At 35.3% G+C, this 13,122-nt stretch overlaps 1 protein-coding gene across 3 annotated transcripts in view; it reads right to left on the bottom strand.

Annotated features, from left to right (window-relative positions):
• AKT3 (AKT serine/threonine kinase 3) overlaps window positions 1-13,122 on the bottom strand; it is a 322,148-nt gene that overhangs the window by 77,011 nt on the left and 232,015 nt on the right. For all 3 annotated transcript variants that reach the window (XR_006680827.1, XM_045298105.1, XM_004699953.2), the window contains exons 8-9: window positions 8,156-8,278; window positions 597-725 (exon numbers count right to left, since the gene is read on the bottom strand). Coding sequence is in view for 2 of the 3 variants with exons in the window: in XM_045298105.1 (XP_045154040.1) it covers window positions 597-725; window positions 8,156-8,278 (252 nt within the window). In the remaining variant the exon portion in view is untranslated. The remainder of the gene's footprint in view (window positions 1-596; window positions 726-8,155; window positions 8,279-13,122) is intronic.

Below are 13,122 nucleotides of genomic sequence, written 5' to 3' on the forward strand. Positions count from 1 at the left end.
CAGGGTCCTTTTAGGTCTTGTTCCTGTAACATTACCAGAATAATACTGAATGTGTAGTACATACACAAGAAAAGTGTGTTGGATAAACAAATGGATAAATTATTACAAACCCTCCGCATGGTAAGGCCATCTGGTTGGAGCTTCCTAGATGTGAATTCCAAAATGTAGCTATTGTCATTTCGTTAACTTTCCCAGTGAAATAATTTCCTATAATTATGGATCAAAGCACATAATACTACACATTCAAATAATCATTGTTTCTTTTGTTTCTAAGGAAAGTCCAAACTGGTTTATAAAACTATAAACATTCTTGATGAAATAATTTAATTATTATATTTTAATAAATGAATCAAAATGGATGTGACCAACAGATAAAATCATATATGGCCAATAAAGAAGTCATCTACCTTAGTATTAGCCTTATCCTTATAAGAATTAATCTCTCTATGTTCTTACCCCTATAACGCCCATTAAACAAGTATGAATAAACTAAATTTAAGTTTCAAATCCAGGCACACGTAGTTCTCAAATGCTCAAGTGGTTTACTTTGAAGTTACGGCAACATCAACATGTTCGACATATGAGAATGAACCTACCTCTGGTGCCAGATACTCTGGTGTGCCACAGAACGTCTTCATGGTGGCTGCATCTGTGATCCCTTCTTTGCAAAGCCCAAAATCTGTAATTTTTATGTGTCCATCTTTATCCAGCATCAAATTCTCCAACTGTATATTAAGAAAGATAACACAATTTTTTGACATTCTTCAATAACAGGAAAATACTGTTTTGAAAATGATTGGATGCTGAATAAGGTAGTATGCACAGAGGATCCAGTACTTATAAACCCTTTAGATTCCTAGTTTGTCTGAAAACAAACATGTTTTATAAGATACCTTATAATGATAAAATTATGCATTTTTATACCAAAGAAAAAGTTTGCTATGCTTGAAGAGCTGTTATTGTGTAAGTTCTGAAAACTAAAGCCTAATAAATTTTTAAAAGTAAACAAAAATCCTCTTTTTAAAATAGAGTGTGATCTAAACAATTCCAAAGAGATGAGCATCTTCTTCGCATATGAATAATTTTTTAAAATTTGTCTTAGAAAGCTATAGCAATGATAAAATATTCAATTACAGTGTGTTTTGGGGGGGCAGAGTGGTTATTGTAAATAAAGCCTGAATCTTATTTTGAACACTCAGCAGTTAACATAAATGTAGAACACACATACTGTAAATTTAGAGTACCATTGACTACATACATTACTTCAGAAACATCTAAGGCAATGGTTCTCAACTTGTGAGTTGCAACCCCTTTGGGGGTCAAAGGACCATTTCACAGGGGTTACCCGATTCATAACAGTAGCAAAATTACAGTTACGAAGTAGCAACGGAAATAATTTTATGGTTGGGGGGTCACCACAATATGAGCAACTGTATTAAAGGGTCAAAGCATTAGGAAGGTTAAGAACCACTGATCTAAGTGAATGCTGTTATCTGAGATTTAACCGTGTAACAAAATCATCTGTCTCAAACGAACATTATGCTATGCAAGGAAAGAGGTGGTTTGTCCAAAGACAGCACCATTACAAATAATAGCAATATTAGAAAAAGAAGGTACAATTATCTAAACCAGATGCACATTAATTCTGATTTGTGATCCTAGAGCCTTATGGAGATGATGAAACTCTAACTTGGCCTACCCTTGTACCTACGACCTACAAATGTACCAAATAGAAACTTTCTCTTATCATACATAAGAAATGTTCATGTGCAAAAATATCAGCAGGATGAATAAAAATTTATTTATTAAGAAACATTTAAATACTCCTTAAAATGATGGCATTAAAAAGTTTTTTTAAGTTACTATCAAATTAAAAGCAGAACTCCACAGAACATAAACAGATACCAAATAAGTGATTGTCATATTATTAAATGTCTTTTAAAGCTAGAAACTAAATAATTAAGCATGTTGACTGAAGTAAAGATTAAAAGACACATGATCCATTTTGTTAAGTCTGCTTAAATCTGCTCCCCAAATGAATTAAATATTCAAATATTGTTCCATGCACAGAAAACTTCAAAGAAAATCAGTCAAGTTTTCCATTTGGCAACAAAAAACTAAATAGAAGTCTACATGTATTCTTGAATCCTTAAGAAGGAAAAGTTCTATTGTACATAAACGAAGACGCTTTACATCCATCTCAAGCCTTTCTCCTAATTCAAATCTAGAAATGAAGCCAACGCTGCAGTCGTAGACCTGCAGAGGGAAGAGTGGCAAGAACACGGAGAAAGCCGTCTACTATTTCCCTATCTTCCTGTCTGTTATTTATTTTCTCTGGGCTTTGGCCTGTGCTTGTCTCCTTCACAATCTCTGCTTCCAGTCTTTGCTCCGTTTTCACTTCTCACTCAAACAACTCTCTTCTTCCTCTGTCCTCTATAGGATGCACTAGGAAAAAGAACTAGATACTGAAGAAAAATTTATATGCTCTATTTTTTAAAAGGTGTTTTAATATATCAATATATTAAAATATATAGATAAAATGTTTTAATATATCAATATACTTTAAAAATATAAAGAGAAATGGTTGCTACGGTGTGATTCAAGCCCCTGGATTGTATACTTGAAAACTGCTAAAAACGCAGGCTGTCAAGTGAAGTACATTACACCATAATTTTTTTTTAAACCTGAAAATTATTTCTTTGATGTTTTCAATATTGAGTAGTTACACATTGGAGCAAAAAAATCTAAAATTATAATTTTTTTGCTCTCTGCTAAATCTCATGGCTTTCTTATCTATGAGGAATGAAACGCAAAATGAATATGAAACTGTTCACGTGCCTATTCATCAAACGTTTCCTGCATTTGTGTTATCTTCACTGTGAGTCTAGAGAGCAAGGCACTATGATAATGCCTAATGCACCTAGTGCAAAAACAAGGACGAAGTCAAATAGGTAGTAATAATGTGCCATGATTAAACGGTGAGTATTTGCATCAGTTAGAAGGTTGTTGCCTAACACCTGATGCTTTGGAGAAGAGAAAAATATTTGACACACACTATAGAATTTCTATAAAAAATATCAACATGCTTCTATACAGTTGTAATGAACAAGCACTAATTTATAACTGTTGTGGGTTCACAGTTATTCTGAAGAAAATGGCAAATGTTGAAATATTTTTTCTGTGCTCACCTGTATGGTTAGACAGAGAAATTAGGACAAAAAAGTACTATGCGCCTTTCTGCTCTCCCTGGTGCAGAGAATAAAGTTAAACTCTAAAAGTACTTTGTCTTTACTGTATGGCTTCCAAGCTTTCACAGTTTTAGCTTCAAAAACCAAACCCTCTGTATGGAGTTGATCCTATACGAAGATCCTGAAACTAAATCCTTATGGGACTAGACAGCCCCATCTTTCTCCATGGAGTGGCTAATGGGTTTGACACATCAATCTTTGGGTTATTAGCTTAGCACCACCCAACCTCCTTTATATCTTTTACAGCAGAGAAAAAAAGTGAAATTTGTAAATTACACAAAGGTAAATGAACAAGTGACTCTATAATAGAAGAAACGCAGCCTGGAGACTGTCTTGACCATCTTGGGGACTGCGGAAGGCCATATATCAGAGGCACATTTGTAACCTATTTCTGGCATATAGGCTGGGAAGCTCTGCTCTAATATATGAGGGTAAGTAAAATTGCACTGCTATAGCATCATGGAAATCTTTATTAAACAAATACATACATCCTCAGCACAATTTACTTGATCTTTTTCTCACCAATGCAATTTTCAGATTTCTTAAAATGTTTTAACATGCACCCATGATCATGCTGTGTCCTTTAGGAAAAATATACCAAGACAATCCCTTGGTACTGCCCCCTGCCCACCAAATAGTTGCCATAACCTTCTGAGCTGACTGCTCTGCCTTCAATGTAACTGGCCCAGCAGATCCCCGTGGAGACCACTGTTCTGAACCGACCTTGCTCTGTGGATTGCATCGGTAAATCTATGACTCAACCTCACTTATGATTGGTCTCACAAAGTTGCCTTTATTAGCGTTGACCCTGCTTCACAAATTAATGGAAAGATTAGCTCTTTGAGCTAGTTGAACTTCACACAATGCTTTTGGCCTTTATTGAGCTTACAGCTTGCTGAGGTCAAGATGTTTGCTTAAAATTGAAAACAATGAAGCATATGAGAGCCGACTTCAGAAACTAATGCATAAATGGCAATTCTACAACCTCCGTTCACAAAGACCTTTCTGGACGTTAGCCACATTGGCTTAATAGGTTAGTTAAGGTTAAATGTCTTGGTTCATCTTTGCGGTTTTCCTAACTTTCCTTCAAACGCATTCTAAAAACTGTTGTTTTATGTGGGACAGAATTCCCATAATCTCATTGCAAAGTTTCAATGATTTGTGAAGATGTCCACTTTACTATTGTTAAAACATTTGAAATTAGCCCTGACCTCAAAATATATTTTTTTCTTATAGCACTAAATCTATCTTTTTGAAGACAGCCCAATGAAACTAAGACAAAATATTACTGAGAACTTGTGTGCATCAATGTAAACATAAGCAATAGTTTTTGGTATCTTAGTAGCATTTTCTTCTTTTACTTATCCTCATATAATTTACATTATTGAAAAAGTCCTAGAAAAGATTTCTAACATTATTGTTCAATTGTGACGTACCATCAATTTTTCTAAATAATCTTAAGGAACCTGGGTTATTAACAAAACAAACTTTGATATCATGTCCTGCGTTGATAAATTAAACAAATTTACCTTCTAATGTACAACAAAAGCTTTAGAAATTTATTTGTTCATATGTATATAAAGTTATTAGAACATATGAACTGATATATGAAATATATTTTGAATTAACATGTATATGAAAAAAAGGCTTTGCCTCTGATGTTAAATGGGGCAGCAGCCTAGAATAGCGATTTACTGTGAAGCACAGCTACCATTGGTATCTCAAATTGCTTTTCAGTTGAATAAAGATGAATAATAACACCTTAGAAACAAATTTTAGTCAGTTCAAAAGTGGGACTCTAAATAAATTTTTGATACTGCTTTTTAAACATGAGGGAGCTTCAAAAAGTTCATAGAAAAATGGAATTGAAAAATGGAATTTTTTTCATGAACTTTTTGAAGGCCCCTCATACAAGTGGTATAAATATATTTGAAATATTCATCCTCTTATCATCAATAGCTTTATAAAAGATTCCCCCACTGTTAATCCAACATATTTTCCCATCTGTATTTTATTTTTACTCTAAAAAAGGGAGAATGATTTAATGGAAAAAACATTAGGCTTAAAGCTAGGATTCATGGGTTCCAATAATCTTGACGGTGCCACCAACGCGGTTCATTACTTTGAGTAAGACACCTAGCAGACTTCTAGGTTTCAATCCCTATACCTACAAAATATGGACTAGCTCTAAATTTCTATGTTCCTATCCAAAGGATATCATTCTGTTATACGTAATCTTGCACACTATGGATAAAAAAATTTTGAATATTTGGCTCATTATATAGTAAAAATGAAAAAGGCAACAAAAACACTAAACCCAAACCCCAAACTCACTGGCATAGAGTAATTCTGACTCATAGCAACTTTATAAGACAAAGCAGAACTGTCCCCTCTGGGTTTCCAAGGCTGTAAATTTTTATTTGTGCAGAAAGCTATTGACCTTGTCACCGGTGGCCCAAAGTCACCAGGCTCCTCTTTGGAGAAAGATGGGTCTTTCTACTCCCATAAAGAGTTTGAGTCTCAGAAACCCACAGGGGCAGTTCTACCCTGTCCTATTCGGTTGCCTTGAGTCAATGGACTCAAAGGAATCAACTCAGTGGCAGTGATAGTTCATTTAAATCTATATTTAAAAAAATTAACTCAGTGGGGGAGGAGGGAAAAGCGGAGCTCATACCAAGGGTTCAGATAGAAAGAAAATGTTTTGAAAATGACGATGGCGACATATGTACAAATGTGCTTAATGCAATTGAATTATGGATTGTTATAAGATCTGTAAGATCCACCCCCTCAGTAAAATGATTAATAAATAAATAATAAACTCAGACAAAAAGATCAAGTTAATTGTTTAGTAAAGTTTAGTGTTCTATGTATATGGTAACTGCATGACTACCATTCATAAAGTAGATACTCACTATTACAGTTTAATAACTTTAGCATATTTCCATTATCAGCAAGGACAGAGTAAAGAAACTTATGTTTAATAAACTTCAATATACTAAGCAAATGTTGATTCATTAAATGAGAAGTGGAGAGTATTGATCAATTATATCACTCCTTATCTATGCTGAAAATTAAACTTTTTTTCTTTTGGCTTCTTTAAGTTGATAATTCTACCTTCCAGCTTTAAACATTCTAAATACTTTACTGAGTACTGCAAAATTATTCTCATTTCTCTAATCCAGGCCAAATGTTCTACCCTCTCTTCCTCACTCTCTTAAAATGAGGACAAAAGTAGGATTAGAAATTGGGTTAAAACAGAGAAAAGGAAACAGTTTTTGTTTTTCTTTCTTTTTTTTAAAAAAAGGAAACAATTTTCTATTAAATTTGGGAATTTAATACACATTTTGCCCTGACATACAACAAACTTCTTTTTAAAACATCTAGATTCAAAACATCTAAACATTATAGAATTATCTGATTATGCAAATACCAGTACGAGGATGCTGAAGTCTGTCAATAGTTATTAAAAAAAAAAATCAAGCTATGTAGAATCATTGAATTCATGTCTAGCCTACTTTGGCACTTAAATGGTTGGTCACGCTTCATCAAGATGCTTTATATTCCATGGTTTACATTTTCCTAAACATAAAATTTTTTTAATACACAGTATGTTGTATAAACAAACATATTATATGACGGAACTTCAAAAAGTTCATAGAAAAGTTCCATTCACTTTTAATTCCATTTGTGAACTTTTGAAGCTCCTTGGTATTTCACAACCATAGTGTGAAATAATCCCTTGTGGGCTTCTCATTGGATTATTCACAAGTTAATTGTACATGATTGGAATATCACGTTGCTTAAGTAACTAGACATCCTTAAGAATGAATGGCAGTAAAAATAAACAAGATGAAATTGATGGGAAAACTGGTTTTAAAATATGCATATATATAACTCCATGCAAAATAGAATTTCTTGAAAGTTTTGTGTAACTTCTATTAGCAAATAAAATCATAGTTTAGATAAATCAGTAGTTGATCAATGAAATTCACTCTTAATTTTAATAGGTCAAGAAAACAGCATTATGTCTTTTTTAGAAAGTAAGATAGTCACACTTAGAATTTGTTCAAAAGGTCTCATGGCATAATTTTTTTAACAATAGTCAATCTAATTCTTTAACGGTGTCATGAGAATTATTACAACTTTTGATGAGCTACTTCAGGGATGGTCCATAGGTCAAATCTAGTTTACTGTCATTTTTTTGTATTGACACAACTACACTCAATCATTTGCATACAGTCTTGGCTGTTTTAACAGTACAATGGACAAGCAGAGAAGCTCAATAGAGACTGTACTGGCATATTTACTACCTAAAAGACTTATTAAAAGAAAACCTAGAAAAGTAATGGCACTAATTAATTATTTTAAAGTAGTGCTTTTTTAAAATGGAAAGACAAAATAATCAACAAAAGATAGAGTTAAGATATTTCTGATATTTAAAGTATCAAAAGCTTAAAGCAGTATAAAAATACGTTCCATACAAGTAAACAGTCTTATTTACTTTCAAACTCTCTGCAGAGGATATTTCATACGGGACGCTAGAATACAATAACAAAATCACATAGCAAAAACATCACTTTTGAAGCTACTCTTGACTTTTAATCAGATATTTAATGTATCTCTAATTATAACATCTATAGAAAAATTAAACTATTAGTGGTACGTCACAATTCATCAGGGCAGTCAAGCGGAAATAATTTTGCAGATGAAAAACTCAGACATAAAAGAACTACATACATATAGGTAACTGAAATGTCCTGTCAAAGATAGTAAAATGCAGTCTTCAACAGACTGTTTTTTTCCCCCAACTAAATGGATTTTTCTCCAAACTGTGTAACTTTATAATTACGTTGTGTTTGTCCCTACAGTCTCTGTAAAAACAAATTTTGATTACTTTTTTTTTTTACCTTGAGATCCCGGTATACAATCTTTCCGGAATGTAGATAGTCCAAAGCAGAGACAATTTCTGCACCATAGAAACGTGTGCGGTCCTCAGAGAACACCCGCTCTCTCGACAAATGGAAAAACAGCTGCAGGGTAAACAGCAGGGACAGGATTGTAATAATTACTGATTTAGTGGGGGAAATTAACACAAACATAAAACACCTCTCATCACCATATTGTGATGATAGATAGTGTACTCTCAGTGGACACTGAGCACTCTTAGACAGCAGCTGGCTTATCTTTTCCAGGTTTCCAAGGGGAGACTGAGCTGTTAAATCAGCGTTTTAATCAATATACCAATCTTGTTTAAGGCATTCTGTTTGCTCCCCATTTAACCTTCAGTTACCAAAGGAACAAAGTATACATCATCAAGCTGCATTTTCCCTCACGGTACAGTTGCGTCACTCTTCCACCGAATCAGTACCGAGAGCCACTATGAAGGGATGGAACATAACTTGTATTTTTAGTACAGTTGCTTGAATTGTATTTGATTTCAAAGAAAGGATTTCTTTGAGCTGATGGAATTACTTATTATATCCTATAACTGACGATTCACCATTAAATCTTTTCAAATATTGGATTACTGTTTTCTACGGTAAAAAATAGAAAGCTTTTAAGATTTTACTTTGAGTAATGCCTTAAACACACTGAGGCTTCCATAGTTTACATTACAGTTCTCAACGCTCTATTTTATATTTTTAGTACTCATTAATTAAGTCTCTTTTTCTCATATAGTCCTTTTTAAACTAAAAACCTGTGCATTGCCTAGGTAACCACCTAAAAGATAAGCCATTCACCAGTCAGCAAATACGACTGGATGCTCATGGTGGCTAACTACCCAGGCGCTTCACTCTCTTCCCTGGAGAGTAAGGAGCACGTCCAAGAACTATGACGTGACTGTTGACCTTTGTTGTACTATTTCATCCTATGAAGAAATCTGCCAAGATCTGAGAGATTGTGTACAGTGCTGAGGACACTGATGACTACCATGGCCAGTACACAAAACATGTGAGTAAAGGAACGAGTCGATTGTGAGTACAAAATAAGAATTTCCCTGGATCACTGACTTTATGCTTCTACGGTATCTGTAAGAATCTTGGTTAACCAAGATTTGCTCCCGACATAGCAAATCATAATTTCAAGTAACGTAAAATAGGCACCCTACAGACTCTTCCTTCCTCTTTCCTACCTCTACTGCTACCCTTTCGTTTAATTTATGCTTAAACTACATATAATTATTTTCAAATAAATTTTATGCATGACCCACTGGTATTGAAAGAGAAAATGAATCATCTTAACAAAAAGACTAACTCAATATTAATTATATCAAAATAATCATATGGTACAAAGGCAGTAAACTTTAATCAAGCTCTAAAATAATGTCTTACTTTGTCAAATCTAAAATGATATTTATGACTCATGGAAGCAGGAGGGTGGAAAAGGGAGGGGAAAAAAGAGGAGCTGATAGCAAGGGCTTGAGTAGAAAAAAAATATTTTGGAAATGTTGATGGCAACATATGTACAAGTGTGCTTACTAATACAATTGAACGCTGCATTTCTATAATGTTTGTTAAGAGCCCCCAATAAAGTGATTAATAAAATGAAATATTTCTTAAAATTACCTCATTAATTTCTATGCATAAAGAGACTATCAATTAAGACACACTATTGACCATAAAATTCATGACTTTAAGTGCTAAATGTGCCCTAAACATGGTCAAACAGAGTACACCAAAAGTCAAATAGATTACTCTGGGATTTTTTACTTTACTTTATATAGACCAACCAAAACAAAGCCATTGCTACTGAGTTGATCCCAACCCAGAACAGCCCAAGGAGTAGAACTGCCTCATAGGATTTCCAAAGCTGTAAATTGTTAGGGAAGCACACTGCCACAACTTTCTCCCATGGAGCAGGTGGTGGGATTGAACAGCTGACCTTTTGTTTAGCAGCCAAATGCTTTAATGCTTGCAGGAGAATACTCCTTTCATATAGAAACATATATATTAAGGCACTATCATCAGAACAAGGACAGGGCATAAGATGAAGCATGAAAAATCAGTAACATCATAGAGGAGTTTTTCAAGGTCAAAATAATTTATACCAAGCTTTGTACAAACTATCATTAATTTTTTAAAGATCTCCCCTCTGCCATGTAATTTAATAGTCACCTTCTAAGGAAATAGAACCCCTGGTGGTGGTGGTAGGTGCTACTGAGTCCAACACAACTATGGTAGTTATATAATCCTTTGTAAATTTGAGGATTAAGAGTGGAGGGGTGGCGTCTTGCCTGTCAATCAGATCATAGCCAATGAGGCTTCTGTGTGGGCATGGCCTTTTCTTGAGAATTCTGGAAAATCTGGTATTTCCACCTTAGAGGCAGGAGAGAGACTCTCCCTCGCTACTTCCCTCCTTGGAAGACATTGCAGCTGACAAGACACATGGAACTACCCTAGTGCCCTGAGCTGGAGAAGCCACATGGATCTATCCCTGATGCAACCAGACCTCTGAAGCCAGAGAAGCCACTTAGAGACCCCTGCCAATGCTGAGATGCTTACAACACCACTGGATCCAAAGACTTTCTACCCACTGGCCTGTGATCGTCCTGATTCAGTGTCATTGCATGTGTTTCTTGAGTCTGAAGAGGACTTTATAGTTTGGTATCGGACATGCAGGCTAAAATCGGACTTAGGGACTTGATCTGGACTGGGCTGCAATGTTTTCTCAATACTCAACTGCTCTTGTATATACACCTCTTTCTTATACATGAGTGTTTATGACTTTGTTTCTCTAGTCTACCCACACTAACACAGAAACTCATAGCAATCCTATGAATAACATGATAAAACTTACTGCTTGGTTCTGCTCAATACCCTCTATACTACCAAGCATGTTAATATGTTAACATAGAGAAAGCATGTGAGATGAAATCTTGCCATCCTCGATTCTAAAGAGCATGGTGATTATACTTTTTCAAAGACAGATTTATTTTTAGTTTCTTTTTCTGGCAGTCCACAGTACTCAATATCCTTCGCTAACCTGTTATTCAAATACATCAATTCTTTTGCAGCCTTCCCTATTCGTTGTTCAATTTTCACTTGTATCTAAGGCAAGTGAAATAATATGGATTCTATCAGGCTCATCTTAGTTCTCAAAGTGACTTCCTAACTGTTTAACATTTTAAGGAAAGGTCTTGTGCAGCAAATCTGCCCAATGCAATGCATTATTTGATTTCATGACTGCTGTTTCTGTGAATATTGTTTTCAGATCCAAGCAAAATAAATTCCTTGACAACTTCAGTCCTTTCTCCATTTATTATGATGTTGTCTATTGGCTCAGTTGTGAGGATTCTTTTAACATGGTGTTTTTATTCATAGAAGGCTGCAGTTTTTGATTTCATCAGCAAGTACTTCACAAGTCCTCCTCACTGTCCGAAAGCAAGGTTGTGCCATCTGCATATCTCAGATTGTTAATAAGCTTTCCTCTAATCCTGATGCTGTTTCCTTCTTCATAAAATCCAGCTTCTTGGATTATTTTTTCAGTATAAATATGGTTAAAGGATATGACCGATACGTACCTTGACTGTGTTTAAACCATGCAATATACCCTTGTTCCATTCACACAACTGCCTCTCAGTCTATGGATAGGTTCCTTAAGCAGAAGTATTGTAGAATTCCTATTTTTAACAATGTTATCCATAGTTTGTTATGATCCACATAGTTGAATACCTTTGCATATAGTCAGCAAATACAACTGAAAATATTTCTGGTATTCTCTACTTCCAGCCAAGTTCCCTCCAAGGTCAGTAATGGTATTACCTTATGCTACAGCCTCTTCTGCATACAGCTAAAATTTCTGGCAGCTCTTTGTTGATGTATGCTGAAACTGTTGTTGGATTATCTTCAGTAACATTTTAATTCTTACCATAGGGAATGATGGGGGTAGTGCGGAGTGGAGACCCAAAGCCCATTAGCAGGCCACTGGAGACTCCCTTGCAGAGGGGTCTCGGGGAGGAGACGAGCCAGTCAGGGTGTGATGTACCAACGATGAAAAATACACTTTCCTCTAGTTCCTAAATGTTTCCTCCCCGCTTCCACTGTCATGATATGAATTCTACCTTGCAAGTCTAGCTAGATCAGAGGATGTACACTGGTACAGATAGGAACTGGAAATACAGGGAATCCAGGAAGGATGATCCCTACAGGACCAGTAGTGTGAGTGGTGATACTGGAAGGGTAGAGGGAGAATGGGTTTGAAAGAGGGAACCAATTACAAGGAACTATATGTGACCTCCTCCCTGGGGGACGGACAACGGAAAAGGGAGTGAAGGGAGACGTCGGACAGGGCAAGATATGAGAAAATAATAATTTATAAACTATCAAGGGCTCATGCGGGAGCGGGGAGGGAGGGGAAAAATGAGGACCTAATGCCGGGGGCTTAAGTGGAGAGGAAATGTTTTGAGAATGATGAGGGCAATGAATGTACAAATGCGTTTTACACAATTGATGTATGTAAGGATTGTGATAAGAGTTGTATGAGCCCCTAATAAAATGATAAAAAATTTTTAAATTCTATGTGAGATATACTCTGTTAGGCTCCATTTATTTTGAATAGACAGAAACATGGTTCTCTTACGGTCAGGCACCCAGGTAGCTTTCCTTCCAAATTTCTTGGCATAGCCTATTGAGTACTTCCAGTGCTTCCTTAGCTTGTTGAAATATTCCAATTGGTATTCCATCAACAGCTGAATCCTTGTTTTTGGCTTATACCTTCAGTGTAGCTTGGACTTTTTCTTTAAATGCCACTGGTTCTTCACCCCCTGCTACCTCTTGAATTGGTTGAACATCATTTTTAAGATTCCTGAAATGCTCAACATTTTGCCAGTCGAATCTTTCAATATTGCAACTTGAGGTTCGAATATTTCCTTGAA

The sequence above is a fragment of the Echinops telfairi genome, unplaced genomic scaffold (genome assembly GCF_000313985.2).
Source record: "Echinops telfairi isolate 266 unplaced genomic scaffold, ASM31398v2 ScPeMD7_7424;HRSCAF=8462, whole genome shotgun sequence".
In the NCBI taxonomy this organism is placed as follows: domain Eukaryota; kingdom Metazoa; phylum Chordata; class Mammalia; order Afrosoricida; family Tenrecidae; genus Echinops; species Echinops telfairi.